The following is a 14476-nucleotide window of genomic DNA, read 5'->3' as shown; positions in this document are numbered from 1 at the left end:
ATCAAAAAGAGTGATGCGAGAGAGGTGAGTGAGAGAAATTCTGAAAGGGAGGCATTCAGAGAAAGCGTGCGCGCGAGGGAGAGACAGAGAGAGAGAGAGAGAGAGAGAGAGAGAGAGAGAGAGAGAGAGAGCGAGAGATTCAGGAAACGAGAGATTCGGAGGGTGCGAGGAAAAAGAGAGAGCGACGGGAGAGCGGGGATAGGAGGAGTGTGGGTGGGAGGCCAACAGAGAGGAAAAGAGAGGAAGAGAGAGAGATCTGCAGCTGCTGTTTCTGCCACTGCCTCTCAGAATAGCTGCACAGGCTGCGCTCGCTATGAACTGATACTCTCCTACTCTCTACACGCCTCTTTCTTTTTCGCTCACTATTGCTTTCTCTTCATCTCAAGTCTCTCCACTCGTTCCATCCCTTCTCTGTGAATTGAAGCTCTCCTACCCCTTCTCTCCTCTCTCACTCTTTTTTGCTTTACTGTCTCGGTTCATCGCTGTCTCTCCGTTGTCTCTCTCCTCCTCTTCCCCTCCCCTCTATTTTTCCTCTTTTTCTTTCCCTGTCTACCTTGGTTCCCTCTTTCTGTCTCACTCTGTCTCTCTCTCTCTCTCTCTCTCTCTCTCTCTCTCTCTCTCTCTCTCTCTCTCTCTCTCTCTGTCTCTCTCTGGTCTCTCTCTCTCTCTCTCTGTCTCTCTCTCTCTCTCAACTCTCTCTGCCTCAATATCTCTCTCACCACATACTCCCTTTTCCTCTCTCCCTCTATCCCCGAATCCCTCATTCTCTCTCCTCCCTTTCTATCCCCTTCTTTCTCTCTACCCCCCCCCCACCTCTCTCTCTCACTCTCTAATTCACTCTCTCTCTCCGTCCCACTTTCTCTAATTCTCTCTCTTTTCTCCGTCCCCTCTTGAAGAATGGAGAATGGGTCACGTGGGTCAAGGCCCCAGTGGCAATCAGCGGCCTTCTTTTGACTGGTCATGGTCGGATACTGATTGTCGCCACGCCGTTGGCCCAGATAAGCCCCTGCTGATAGGAGCATAGCCTCGGGGGACTGATTGATTTGTTGATTTGGGCTCAGCCATCCGACCGGTGGTTTGTCGTCACAATTCGTTTAGCTGGCGCTTATCACGCGAGCTGAACGCCCCATGTTCAATGGCTCTGGTTGTTAGAGTGGAGTGGATTAGAGATGAAGATGGTAGAATAGTCTAGAATAGAACGGAATGCTTAATTGCCAATCGATACATATCATGTTTAGACTGGTTTCAGCGCAAAAATCACGGAGTAGCTTAAAAGTTCGGAACATCCAATCGACCAATAGCCTTCTAGCCTTAATCCGCCGAGGACATGACAGGCCATCGATCGCGGACAGAGCAGGGACATTCTTTCTCAAAACGTTGTCAATCAAAAGCATCGCAACGCAAACGTGACTTCCTGGAGTGGTCGTCTTCCCTCCAGGAAGCTGGACGCGTTCATCTACGACGCGGCGGTGCTGAACTACATGGCCGGGCGGGACGAGGGCTGCAAGCTGGTGACCATCGGGAGTGGGAAGGTGTTCGCCTCCACGGGCTACGGCATCGCCATCCAGAAGGACTCGGGCTGGAAGAGGGCGGTGGACCTGGCCATCCTCATGCTGTTTGGCGACGGTAAAAATGCGCACAAATACCCCCCCCCCCCCCCCCCCCCCCCCCCCCCGCCCACACACATACACCACCACCACTACCACACCCCCACCACACACACCCACACCACACTAACACCCACCACACACACCCCCCCACCACACTAACACCCACCACACACACCCACACCACACACACAGTTCATTAGACCCAATTTGTGGGAGTAGGAGTACGACACTGACATCCATTTCTGTTGGATCACTGAGCTGGAAAACGAACCCCAAACAATTTTGGTAAGTGCTTATGTAGGTCATATTGAATTCACACGTCCATGTGTGCTGGGGGTTAACGGTGAACACAATGCTAAATATAAACTGGATATAGGTTATACACTAATTTTTCTCCACCATTAATTATCGCATTACAGTTTTTCACAATTGTTAAAACACATTTCTTCCCATTTCACCCATTTTCTCAAAACTGTCAACACAAAACCAAATCTTCAAACTAAATTTCCAATACCTCTGACTCTTCTGGAAAATCAACAAAGAACAAAGAAAAAACTGGGTAAAAACCCTCTGGTGTGCCTGATCCAGCCTTGAAAACACTCCACATCTATGTCACCACAGGCCAATTCCATTGCCTGTAGGAGATTTACCCTGGTATATGGGTTTTGTAGACCTTCCACCACCACGCAGAGAAAATCCTCCATTGGGTTGAGAAAAGGGCTGTATGGTGGAAGGCAAACATTTACAGTAAAGATTGCTGGTTGATGTTGAACCATTCTCGTAAACGGTTGAAAGATGACATTGTCCCAAACCACCATTAGAAACAAGTGTAAACAAGTTTGAGTCATTGTGTTTTACAGATGACAACTGTGTTGTAGTTGTGTTTACTGTTTGCCGCCTGTGTTTACCATTTTGCAGCACAAGTGCATCACAGTGCAAAATGTTTTTAGACGGTGAGAATATGTTTGGAGCTTTGCAAAAAGAGTGACTGATTCAACAAATGAGTTTCGGCCACAGATAATTTTGTTCAGAGAATGTGGTTTTAGTGTTTCAGCAATTGTGAAAAACTGTAAATAGGATCTCTCCCAGGTGAACTGTTTGTGAATGACATCCTTCAGGACAAACCCAAAACAACACCAGTCATTCTAAATGACTCCTGCTGCCATCACCTTGGCCAGAGACAACATGGGCCGATGGGATTGCTTTACCTGAGGTCTGGAACCAGGTGTTCCAACACTGATTGTTCCTGACAAGAATTCCTAGAGTTGCCAGTATCCACTAGCAGCAGAGAGAGAAAGAGAGACAAGAGAGAGAGAGAGAGAGAGAGAGAGAGAGAGAGAGAGAGAGAGAGAGAGAGAGAGAGAGAGAGAGAGGAGAGGAGAGGAGAGAGAGAGAGAGAGAGAGAGAGAGGGAGAGGGAGGGAGGGAGGGAGCAAATGAGAGAAAGAGAAGGATAGAGAAATGGAGTGGATGAGGAGTGAGAGAGAAAAATCCAGACAGGTACAGAGGAACGATGAAGAGATCATCGAGAGAGACAAAACAGGAGAGAGAGACACAACAGGAGAGAGAGACACAACAGAAGAGAGACACAACAGGAGGAGAAACACAACAGGAGAGAGAGAGACACAACAGGAGAGAGAGACACAACAGGAGAGAGGAGACACAACAGAAGAGAGACACAACAGGAGAGAGAAACAACAGGAGAGAAACACAACAGGAGAGAGAGAGACACAACAGGAGAGAGACACAATAGGAGAGAGAGACACAACAGGAAAGAGAGACATATATAAATACAGAGAGAGAGAGAGGACATATATAAATACAGAGAGAGAGAGAGGCTGGTCCACACTACGTGTCAGATCCCATACTAGAGGCTGGCTAAACAACACACACTGGCTTATCATGCACGTGGCATGTGCTATCAGGTCCTGACCTAGTTTCCATGATGAATGAGAGAAGACTCACCTGGGATCAGCGCCACAGGAGAGGGCCTGAGATGCTGACATGTGTAGCGTTTCCAGAGAGGCCAGATATATGGATTTGGATCAACGTGCATAGGAAGCTTTATCCATTTGTGAGTGTGTGTGTGTGTGTGTGAGCATTTCTGATCTCTCACAGGTTCCGAGTGTGTGTATGTGTGTGTGTGTGTGTATCTAGGAGTGTAAAGTGAGGTTACACGATCACAGGAACACAAAAGACGTCATTTCCATTCCTACACAAACAAAAAAGTCATAATGCTGCTTTTTTTTTTTCTTTCCACGGCCAAACATATTCTATGGGATCACTGTCATAACACCGAACGTGGTCTAACATCATGTTACATCACGTCCCATGAAATGACATGCTGAACGCCACAGCTGTCAGACCACATAGATGCACACAGACTGGGGGTCCAAGCGGATTTGTGTTCTCAGGTGTTCCGTTCCTGGTTAGATTCCACATGTCAACAATGTTACATAACCCCTATGTTTAGATCCAGGTAGGGCAGAGTGTGCTGACCTAGTTACAAGTGGTTGGAGTCATAGTTACCGGTGTATCTACAATTGTAGGCAGATGAATTCCTGTGATCGGATTGGCGCATGGGTTGAGGTTGGAGGCATATTCTGAAACACGCCACAACCCTGATTGGTTGACGATAGAGTTTTGTCATACGTCTTGACTCTTCCTCAGAAATGTTGGGTACAGAAAGTGTCTAGCTAAGAAATGAAAGAAAGGGAAAAGTACTTGTTAAAGGTACATTAGCTAAGATTTTTTTTCAGTCAACATTTTTATTTTAGTTTTGTCCACTTAAAACTGTTTAAGTTGTGCAAGCTAATCAGGCCCTTGAGAATTGTTTAGGAACACTGACAGCTCAGTGCCAGTGGAATGTAAATTTCTGATTATTGAAGCGGCCCGCTACTTTCCAGCCAATTATGATCCAGCAATCCTGTTCCAGGCAGTCGCCTTTGGCAAGGTGGGCCTCCCTCCTTATCTTATTTTCTGAAACCATTGTCAATCAAATTTGAGCTGGAGGAAAGCACGGAAGTTCAGACAAATATTGGGGGGTATTGTTTCTCATATTTGAATTTGGGATATAAGGTTAAGGCTGCCGTTGCTGGAGCCAAGCAATAAGAAAACTCAAACAAAAATACTTTGAATATTAGAGAAAATATTGCACCCCCTGGACCAGTTTCACAATATACCCAAAGTATGCCTGAAAGACATAATTGATAACCAGTGGTCTATGTGTGCTGCATGCATGATAATTAGCTCCATTAGCTCGTTTTTTTGCAGGTGCTAGCAGGCACTAACCATTGCTAACAGGAGCTAGCATACACTAAGAGGTGCTAGTGGGTGATGTCAGACACTAACGGTGTGCTAACATTTTGCAGGTGCTAGCAGGCGCTAACCGTTGCTAACAGGTGCTAGCACACAGTAACAATTGCTAGCGGCCGCTAGATGCTCAAAGGCGCTTGCTGCTGCAGTCCCAGTACATAAGCAGTTGGAAGTCACAGAGCCTGGGGGTCAGTACACACACTCCGGTGGCTCGGATCAAACAAATCTCTCTGGACATGTCTTCCTGTCTGGGAAACATTCCCAGGGCTGTGGGGCTGCAAGGGACACATTTCACGGTGGGAGAGAGAGAGAGAGAGAGAGAGAGAGAGAGAGAGAGAGAGAGAGAGAGAGAGAGAGAGAGAGAGAGAGAGAGAGAGAGAGAGAGAGAGAGAGAGAAGGCATCACATGATATGGAATCACCCTCCTCAAGGCCTGGAAAATCCCAGCAGGCACTTGTTTGGGCACAGCACAGCAAGGAGGTTGGAAAGCGACTTGCATAATACAAATGATTAATGATGATTATCTGCAGAGGGGTTGCTTGGAGATGATGCGACATGACGTCTGTTGCACGTACATGAGGCTGGGTTGTTTACCCCAGTGTTGGTACTTACTGTCTTTCAAAAAGCATACACACACACCAACACAAATTACACATAGAACCAGGATCAAGGACAACGAACTCAAGACACGACACAGACAACTATTAACTAATAGTCTGTCAACATATTACAGTACAGCTTTGTGCCCGACCTGTATACACATTCTAACCTACTGCAAGTGGCCCCCTGCTTATACAGCCTATTTACAACCCCTGGTTGTCACCCCTGGCTCACCCTTTCCCTACCCTAAACCTTGATACAACATACATTACATTTACATTTAGTCATTTAGCAGACACTCTTATCCAGAGCGACCTACAGTAAGTACAGGGACATTCTCCCCGAGGAAAGTAGGGTGAAGTGCCTTGCCCAAGGACACACGTCATTTTGCACGGCCGGGAATCGAACCAACAACCTTATGATTAATAGGCCGACTCCCCTAAACCGCTCAGCCATCTGACTCCCTATAAAAATGAGGCCCACAACCTACAAAGCATACAACCTGTCACCCATTTACTTCATGTAACCTATTTGCAACCCACGCTCCACCTGGGCCCCTCCTTATCGCCCCCTCCAGGAGAGATGGAGGAACTGGAGGCGATGTGGCTGACGGGCATCTGTCACAACGAGAAGAACGAGGTCATGTCCTCCCAGCTGGACGTGGACAACATGGCGGGCGTCTTCTACATGCTGGCGCCGCCATGGCGCTGTCGCTCATCACCTTCATCTGCGAGCACCTGTTCTACTGGCAGCTGCGCTTCTGCTTCATGGGCGTGTGCTCGGGCAAGCCTGGCTTCACCTTCTCCATCAGCAGGGTGAGTCTGGGGGGAGGGAGGGAGGGAGGGAGGGAGGGGGGGAGGGAGGGAGGGAGGGAGGGAGGGAGGGAGGGGAGGGAGGGAGGGAGGGAGGGAGGGAGGGAGGGAGGGAGGGAGGGGAGGGAGGGAGGGAGGGAGGGAGGGAGGGAGGGAAGGGGTTGGATGGATGGGAAGAGTGGATGTATGTATGTATGTATGTATGGATATAAGGATGGATTGGACAAGGGAGTGAGAGAGTATGGAATATGGATGGTGGGAGAGATGGGTAGGAGAGGACAAGGATGCTCTGATTCACTTTCACCTTGACGTATTTTAACTGTTCTAACATTCCTCACTCTTGTGTGAGGCAGTAAGTAGCACATCAAGCCCCGGCTAAGATAAATTGTCCATGTGAACCAATGGGCCTTGCGAGTGTGCTCACTGAATACACAACGACCGTGCCAAGACACTTAAGAAAGAAAGCTAGGATACATGGCTCAACCTTCCATCTTAAACGGTAGCTTTATGGTCGTGCTGGTGAGGGAAGGTTCTGGAAAAAGACCTTGCCTCCGTCTGGTTGAGTTGGTGATGGCTCTGGGGTTGCTTATGTGGGGTCAGTCACCATGCTCCTGTTATGCTAAGGAAGGAGGCTGCTGTTGTTGTTGTTGACGTGCGGGAAAAACAGTCGCTCGAGGAGCAAATACCATTTGCATAATGTTACCTTTTAGGAGGGGGTTGAGGAGGACGGTTTGGGTGGGTTGAGAGGACGGTGGGGGGAGGGGGGCGGAGGGGGGGGGGGCTGTTGTTGTTGTTGTGCGCAAATGAGCTCAATTATCATTCATTTGTGAAATGCCGGCGAATGTTTACCTGGAAGTTATGAAGACTAAAGACACCCCTTAGTCATGCGATCTAAATGTGGGAACCTTTTTCTGAGGTAAACTTTCAACTCCCAAAGAGGGTGGAACCAGGGGCGTTAGACGCTGCGCACAATGCACTACTAGGCTATAGAAACTCCCCATGCTTAACCCAACATACAACAGTTCAGGGACGCAAGTTAGATATCAGCTTTGCAGGGACATCAATAGTTAATGCGAGCGAACAAATTTTTTTCGCATTCATTGGAGCGCAAATACCGTTTTTTTTGAGCTTCATGTAATATTGTTTTTATGTATAGTCAAAATAAGATGATCGGTAAGCCTATCATTTATAAACTTTCTTTTGTTTTGTAATGTTTTCTTAGCCTACCTCAATTCTGACTTGTGTGCCGAGTCCGACACCTGGACTTTCTGTGTGTGTGCTGCAGTGGCTATTTGGCAAGCTCAGAAGAGCGTGCTAACATTGGAATTCTGCGTGTTTGTGTTTTTGTTTAAACTGCTTTGATTTTACAAGCGTTGATTGGGATACTGCGTTTATTTTTTCCGGGATTATCAATCTAAATTAAGGCACTGACTAATAAAGTAAATTATTAAAACCTCAAACTTTAGATTTTACTGGGGCACAGCAGATTTATACTTGGGCACGTGCCCCAGTATAAAGGGTCTAAAGACGCCCCTGGGTGGAACGTTCTTACAGAGTTATTTTTTATTTATTTTTTCTAAACAAAAGCCTGTTCTCTCCTAGTGAACAGCACGTCCCCCAACCTCTTTTGGGAACTAGTGACAGTTTTTCTTGCGCAACACATCCAGAGTTTAACACAAACGACATAAAGATTTAACGCAAAACTGAGTCTCAAGGGCATTCAAACTCATTATTCATTAGCTCCGCATACAAATTATTTTATTTTATTTGTCAGTTGCATTACGGCTTGCATTTGACCTCCCTGAACACTATTTGAAGTCTGCCGTGGTTATTATTTCCCCTGGCAGTAGATCTCCAACACTCTGTTACAGATCAACATGGCTGATTTAACACTCAAGTTGAGATGGGATGTGAGAAAAAGGATCTGAGATAGTGCAAGGCTCGGGCAAATCCCATTTAAGGGGGGGGGGGGGGGGGGGGGGGGGGGGTAGAGAGAGAGTAGAAAGAAAGGGAGAGAGCAAGATAGAGGAACTTGTACTAATGGTATTAAAAAGAGGCCCTGGATGCACCTCCTTTATAGCGATAAGTTTAGGAGACAGACAGCAAAATAGAAAGAGAGAGAGAGGGAGAGAGAGGGAGAGAAATATGGAGAAGGGTTGTAGAGAAAAGGATAGGCTGGACAATGAGACTGAATGATAATATATGGAAAGAAAAAGAGATCAAGCAGAGAGAGACAGAAAGATTAAACACGGAGGGGGGTAGATAAAAAAAAAGACAAATCCCAAAAAGCTTGTGCTGGTAACCTCTGTTCTGGTACCTTTTGTAGTCGTTTGAACTGCAGACATGGAGAGATAACGACAGGTTATCCCCACTAGGGACCCTGCTTCCTAAGGCAAAGAGACCAGGAGGCAAAGATAGATAAAAACAGACATGGGGAAAAAAAACACTCGACCATTCATGAATGTGGGCTGAGAACAGAGACAGACAGAGAGAGAGAGACAGAGAGAGAGAGAGAGAGAGAGAGAGAGAGAGAGAGAGAGAGAGAGAGAGAGAGAGAGAGAGAGAGAGAGAGAGAAAGAAGGAGGGTGACTAAGAGACAGGGGGAAGAATTATTTTGTGACGTTACACCTTTAAAGTACGATGACGCATACGCTGGCTGGCCGGCCGTTCACCCTTGACCTTTACATCTTTTTGGGGTCCTGAAGTGGCCTGAAGAACTGTTTCTCCTTGCCCTGGTTTCCGCCCTCATTGACTTTCCTGGCAAAAAAAAACTAAGGCCTGAGCAAAATTTAAACCTGACCGTGTCATGAAAACTCTTGAATTGTAATATAATGCCGGCCGTAATTTAACAGTGTAGAATCAGCTGTTATTGTTCAATTCCTTGTCTAAAAGCAATAGGAGAGACAGAGAGAGAGAGAAATACAAACGCAATGGAGACCCTGTGGTGCTGTCAGCTGAATATAAATGACATTGATCAGAGTTATTGATCGCTGGTCAAAACCACAGGCTCACTGTGCCCCTGTCGTTATCAATCACAGCTTTGATCTGCCCCCCAACACCAAATCTGAGAGGGATGTGTGTGCGTGTGTGTTTTGTGTATGTGTGTGTCTGTGTGTTCCCGGGAGACAAGGCACTTATGAACTCAACCCCTATTACTGTTTAATAGTGTGTAAACAAGAGGTTGGTCAGACCCAAACACTGCTATCCATTAACCCCTATCTCTCTCTCTCTTTCTTTTTCTCTTTCTGTCTTTCCCTCACCCATTCTCTCTGCCTCTCCCTCTCCCTAACTCGCAAACACAATCTCTCTCCTTCCATTCCTCTTCTTTATCTCTGTTTCTTACTGTTTCCCCTTTTCTCTCCCTCTCTTTCACCCTCCCTCCCTTTCTTCCTCTCCTCTTCACCCATTCTCCCCCTTTTTTCTCCGCCTCTCCCTCGCCTTCTCCGTCTCCCCTTCCCTCTCCTCTCCTCCTCCCCGCCCCTTCCCTCCCCACACAGGGCATCTACAGCTGCATCCACGGGGTCCAGATCGAGGAGAACAAGTCGACCATGGACTCGCCCTCCGCCACCATGAACATGAACATGAACAACACCCACTCCAACATCCTGCGCCTGCTCCGCACCGCCAAGGACATGACCGCCATCCCGGGGGTCAACGGCTCGCCGCTCACCGCCCTGGACTACGGCGGCCACCGGCCCGGAGAGTCGCAGGTCTACGACATCTCGGAGCACCGGCGCAGCCTGGCGGCGGGACACCCCGTGGACTGCAAGGCTCTGACGGCGCCGCCCTACCTGCAGGAGGACAACATGTTCAGTGACTACATCAGCGAGGTGGAGAGGACTTTTGGCAACTTGCCGCTGAAGGACAGCAACCTGTACCAGGACCACTACCTGCACCACCACCCGGGCCCTGGGTCCGGCCTGGCTCTGGGTATGTCCGGCCCGCCGCCGAACCGGCCGCGCAGCCTCGGCAGCGCGAGCTCACTGGAGGGGGGGATGTTTGAGTGCGACAGCTTAGGGGGAGGGGTAGCGCCCATCTTCACCACCCAGCCCAGAGCCTCCCTGACGCACAGGAACACCAATAAGTTTGACCTGATTGCCGGACACGCCTCCTCCTCCGGCGGCGGCGGTGGCGGGGGTCAGGGCGGGGCGTTCAAGTCGAGCAACGTCTACGGGAGGTTCTCGTTCAAGGGCGGGGCGTCCAGCACGGGGTTCATAGGGGGGCATGACAGGTACTGCGGCGGTGGCGGCGGGGGCGGGGGCGGAGGCTCAGGGGGCGACGACGCCATGTCGGACATCTCCACGCACACCGTCACCTACGGCAACCTGGAGGGCAACGCCAAGCGGCGCAGGCAGTACCGGGACAGCCTGAAGAAGCGCCCGGCGTCTGCCAAATCCCGACGGGAGCAGGACGACATGGAGATGGCCTACCGGAGGCGGCCCCACCACCACACCGTCCACCACCACTTCCCTCACGGCCCCCTGGGACACCGCTCGGCCTCGCCGCCCCTAGAGCGAAAGAGAGGAGGGGGGAACTCTTCGCCTTACCCGTTCCGCCAGGAGAAAGAGAACCTGCGGGAGTTCTATGGCGAGCAGTTCCGTTCGAAGGAGGGCAAGGCCCCGTGGGAGCACATGGACCTGTCTGACGGGCCCTGCGGTGCCGGGGTTGGAGGCGGCGGCATTTGTAAAAACTTAGTGCCCGTGGAGGACTTCTTGAAAGGTAAAACCAAGAAGTCCGAGTGTAAAGGCGGCGTGGCGGTGGTAGGGGGGGGGCGGGGGTCTGGGCTCGGGGGCGGGCCAGCAGGCGCACACCTGCTGGGAGAAGAGCGCGCCGGGGATGGGGGGAGGGGGCATCGCCGGGGGCGACTGGGAGTGCCGGAACTGCCACGGCGGCGGAGGAGGTGGAGGAGGGGGGGGCAAGGCCATGGCTCACCACGGGGGCGGGGGGCGGCGGCGGCGGCGGCGGGGGGGGGCAGTCGTCCGGGCTCGGCCACGTGCAAGCGCTGTGACTCGGGCAAGAAGCCGGGCAACCTGTACGACATCAGCGAGGATAACCTCATGTTTAGCCAGCTGGGGGGTAAGTGTGCCCACGAGGGCGGAGGCAAGACTGCCGTGGTGCTGGGAGGCGGAGGCGGGGGCGGGGGCCAGACGCAGACTCAGGCGCAGCGCAGGAAGCTAGGGCCGGGGGGGCGGGTCCTGCGGAGGCAGCACTCCTACGACACGTTCGTGGACCTGCAGAGGGAGGGGGCTGGCCGCCGGGGCGGGGCCGGAGGAGGAGGAGGGGGGGGAGGGGGCGGAGGGCTCGGGGGGCAACTCCCCCCGCCCAGGAGCGTGAGCTTGAAAGACAAGGAGCGCTTCATGGAGGGCACGAGCCCCTACGCCCACGTGTTTGAGAGGTATGCCGGCTCGGAGAGGGAGCCCTCCTCCTCGGGCGTCGGCGGGGAGCGAGGGAAGGGAGGTTCCTCCTTCAGCCTGTTCCGTGGAGGTGAAGGTGGGTTGCACCGGCGCTCGGTGGGGGAGAGAGACACGAGGGACAGAGATAGAGGAATGATGGGAGGTGGGGGAGGAGGAGGAGGTGGAGGAGGCGGAGGAGGAGGAGGCAGAGGTGCCGGGACTTACTCCTTGTCTAAATCTCTCTACCCAGATAAGGTGAACCAGAACCCCTTCATCCCAAGCTTCGGGGACGACCAGTGTCTATTACACGGTGGAAAGCCGTACTACGTCAAAAAGCCACAGGCCCAGCAACAACAACAACAACAGCTACTCAACAACAGCCGAGGAGGAGGGGACTTCAGAGGCTCCATGGGGGTGACCTCCTATTTGCCGGCGACGGCCACGGCGGGGGTATTGTCCAACGTGGGCCCCAGGTTCCCCAAGGAGCTGTGCTTGGCTGGGGTGGGGGGGCCCATGGGGAACCACCTGGGGGGGGGTTCTGGGAACAAGCTGCTGCCGGTGGGCAGGGACGGGGGGCTCAGCATGGTCCAGGGACAAAGAGCCTTCAACGGCTCCAGCAACGGTCACGTTTACGAGAAGCTCTCCAGCATTGAGTCTGACGTCTGAGTTGAGAGAGAGAGAGAGAGAGAGAGAGTGAGATGGACAAATGGTGGGAAAGGAAGGGGGAGAGCGAGAGAAAAGAAGAGAGGATAAAAACGGTGCGGCATGGGCATGGGATGGCGGTTATGCCGGCTGAACGGAAGCCGAGAGACACTCTACTCAGTCTGCGACGTTCCACTCCCACTCGTACAGAGAGAAGTCAGACAATGGGGGCGTAACGTCAGCGGACCAGGCCCTGCCTAAGGCCGTCCGAGCGTTATCCCAAGTTTTAGTGACGGGGTTTGGGGGCGGAGGCGGCGCTGGGGGAGCTGGGGTGAGGTGTGTGTTTGTGTGTGTGTGTGTGGGGGGGGGGTTCTGCTACTTTTGCACTCAGAGATCAAGCAAGGCGGGGGGACCTCCCCCTTGTCCGCCTCTCCTTCACGCCCATGTCGTCTCGCCCCTCCCCTCTGTCATGACTCACACCAAAACAAACGCTCTTTTGCTTAGAAAACCGGAAATACAATCACAAATGAAAAATCAAATACTTTCCTTTTTTTTCTTGAAGTAACAGGGTAAACTAATAATAATTGTATTGATAATGTTGATAATGATATTATTGAATATAATTACAATGTTTATGACGTTTCGTTTGGGCTTGGTTTTTCTTTTTCCTTCTGGATAGTTCACGTCGTTCTATAGTATTGTAGTTAATTATTTGCTAGCTTACCAATATTGCAGGAAATTAGTACTGTAGACAAATATGAAGAAAGAGATGGGAGGTCCAGTACCACTGTTTTTTTTGTTCCTGTAATTTTGGGCACTTCTTAATTATTGATTCTCCATGTTTCAATTGTTTTCTTTTTCTGTTTTTGGAGTGGTGTGAAGTGTACGTGAAAGGCATGATTTGCTGGGTACATTTAGCGTACTCAACATTCAGTGTAATTGTGAAGGAGGTCCTTTTAGCACAGCAGTGTCATACTGATTTGCAGTTTTTATATGATTCTTAATTTGCCTGGCAGCGTGGAGTGGGTCTCAGTTACTGTAATGGATGTGCCTTACTCGAAAGGATTACATGGAAAAACTCACTCCTATTGGTGGAGAGAGCTGTCAGTCTAACAGTTACACCATTAACTACATTACTAGTTAATTCATAAAATGGTATCCTGCCCCTGGGTTATTGTCCTTTGACAGAAAATCTGAGGGGAAAAAACTGATTTAAGGAGGTTTAGCGATTACACTAGGAGACTCTTCCGCGCACTCACCACCATGGTACGGTTCGACTAGTCCGATTATTTGATTATTATATTTAGAAATTGACAATTTATCATTCCAGACATGTGGTCACGCTTACAAAAATGAACTGCCAGTTGTACATTTCTGATTTCACTTGCCGTCAATTTAGCACTCCTAAATGTAAATCACCTTATATGCCTACATGTTGCTTCGAAATGATTCGGGCGGGTATGGATTCAATTGGCCGTGACAGTTTATGCTGCGGAGACACTGCCATAATGGACTCTTGGAACACAGCCTCCTTCAGCAGGGATGAACAGACTGCCGTGTTAATTATTTCATGATTACAACTAAGCTGACTCTGCCATCTCGCCGGTCCACATTGGCGGGAAATGAGCGAGTCCCAAGTGCTGTGGCTTTACAAAAGAGAAAGCGAAACTCAATTTGAATAAATTTGTTAACAAATGTACCTGTATTTAAACCTGTGAAGTCCCCATCCAAACTTGACCTAATTCCAACATGTTGGCTTTTGGCTGGTAAATGCTTTGTCATTTTTTACATTTGTAGTTATCTTTAAAGGGAAAATATCATGTAGTAATCACTGGCATGTAACTGGATAGCGTGAGAGACACTGGGGAGGTTATTTGATTCAGCGTGCTTTCTTTGTCTTTTTCCTTGTAAATAGCAGAACATACTCTCTATGTACAGTCTACACAGACAGTCAGGATTGTATAACCCTTTGCAACTTTCCACAACTCACCACACACTCAATACAAAGAGGACGAAGCAATTTGCCATCACTGGCTTGTTGCATAGAGCATAATAGCATATTGAAAATGTCAAAAGAAGTGGACCTTGGTTCAAGCACTTCACAAG

At 49.9% G+C, this 14476-nt stretch overlaps 1 protein-coding gene across 1 annotated transcript in view; it reads left to right on the top strand.

Moving 5' to 3' along the window:
* Positions 1-12394, top strand: part of grin2bb (glutamate receptor, ionotropic, N-methyl D-aspartate 2B, genome duplicate b) — a 32240-nt gene extending 19846 nt beyond the window's left edge. The window contains 7 exon segments of the mRNA XM_067259813.1: positions 897-988; positions 1439-1626; positions 6101-6211; positions 6214-6338; positions 9833-11073; positions 11162-11277; positions 11280-12394. Of these exon segments, the coding sequence (XP_067115914.1) occupies positions 897-988; positions 1439-1626; positions 6101-6211; positions 6214-6338; positions 9833-11073; positions 11162-11277; positions 11280-12394 (2988 nt within the window).
* Positions 12395-14476: the final 2082 nt, after the last annotated feature.

This window comes from Osmerus mordax, chromosome 21 (assembly GCF_038355195.1).
Source record: "Osmerus mordax isolate fOsmMor3 chromosome 21, fOsmMor3.pri, whole genome shotgun sequence".
Lineage (NCBI taxonomy): Eukaryota > Metazoa > Chordata > Actinopteri > Osmeriformes > Osmeridae > Osmerus > Osmerus mordax.
This window is presented reverse-complemented; position numbering and strand designations above follow the sequence as displayed.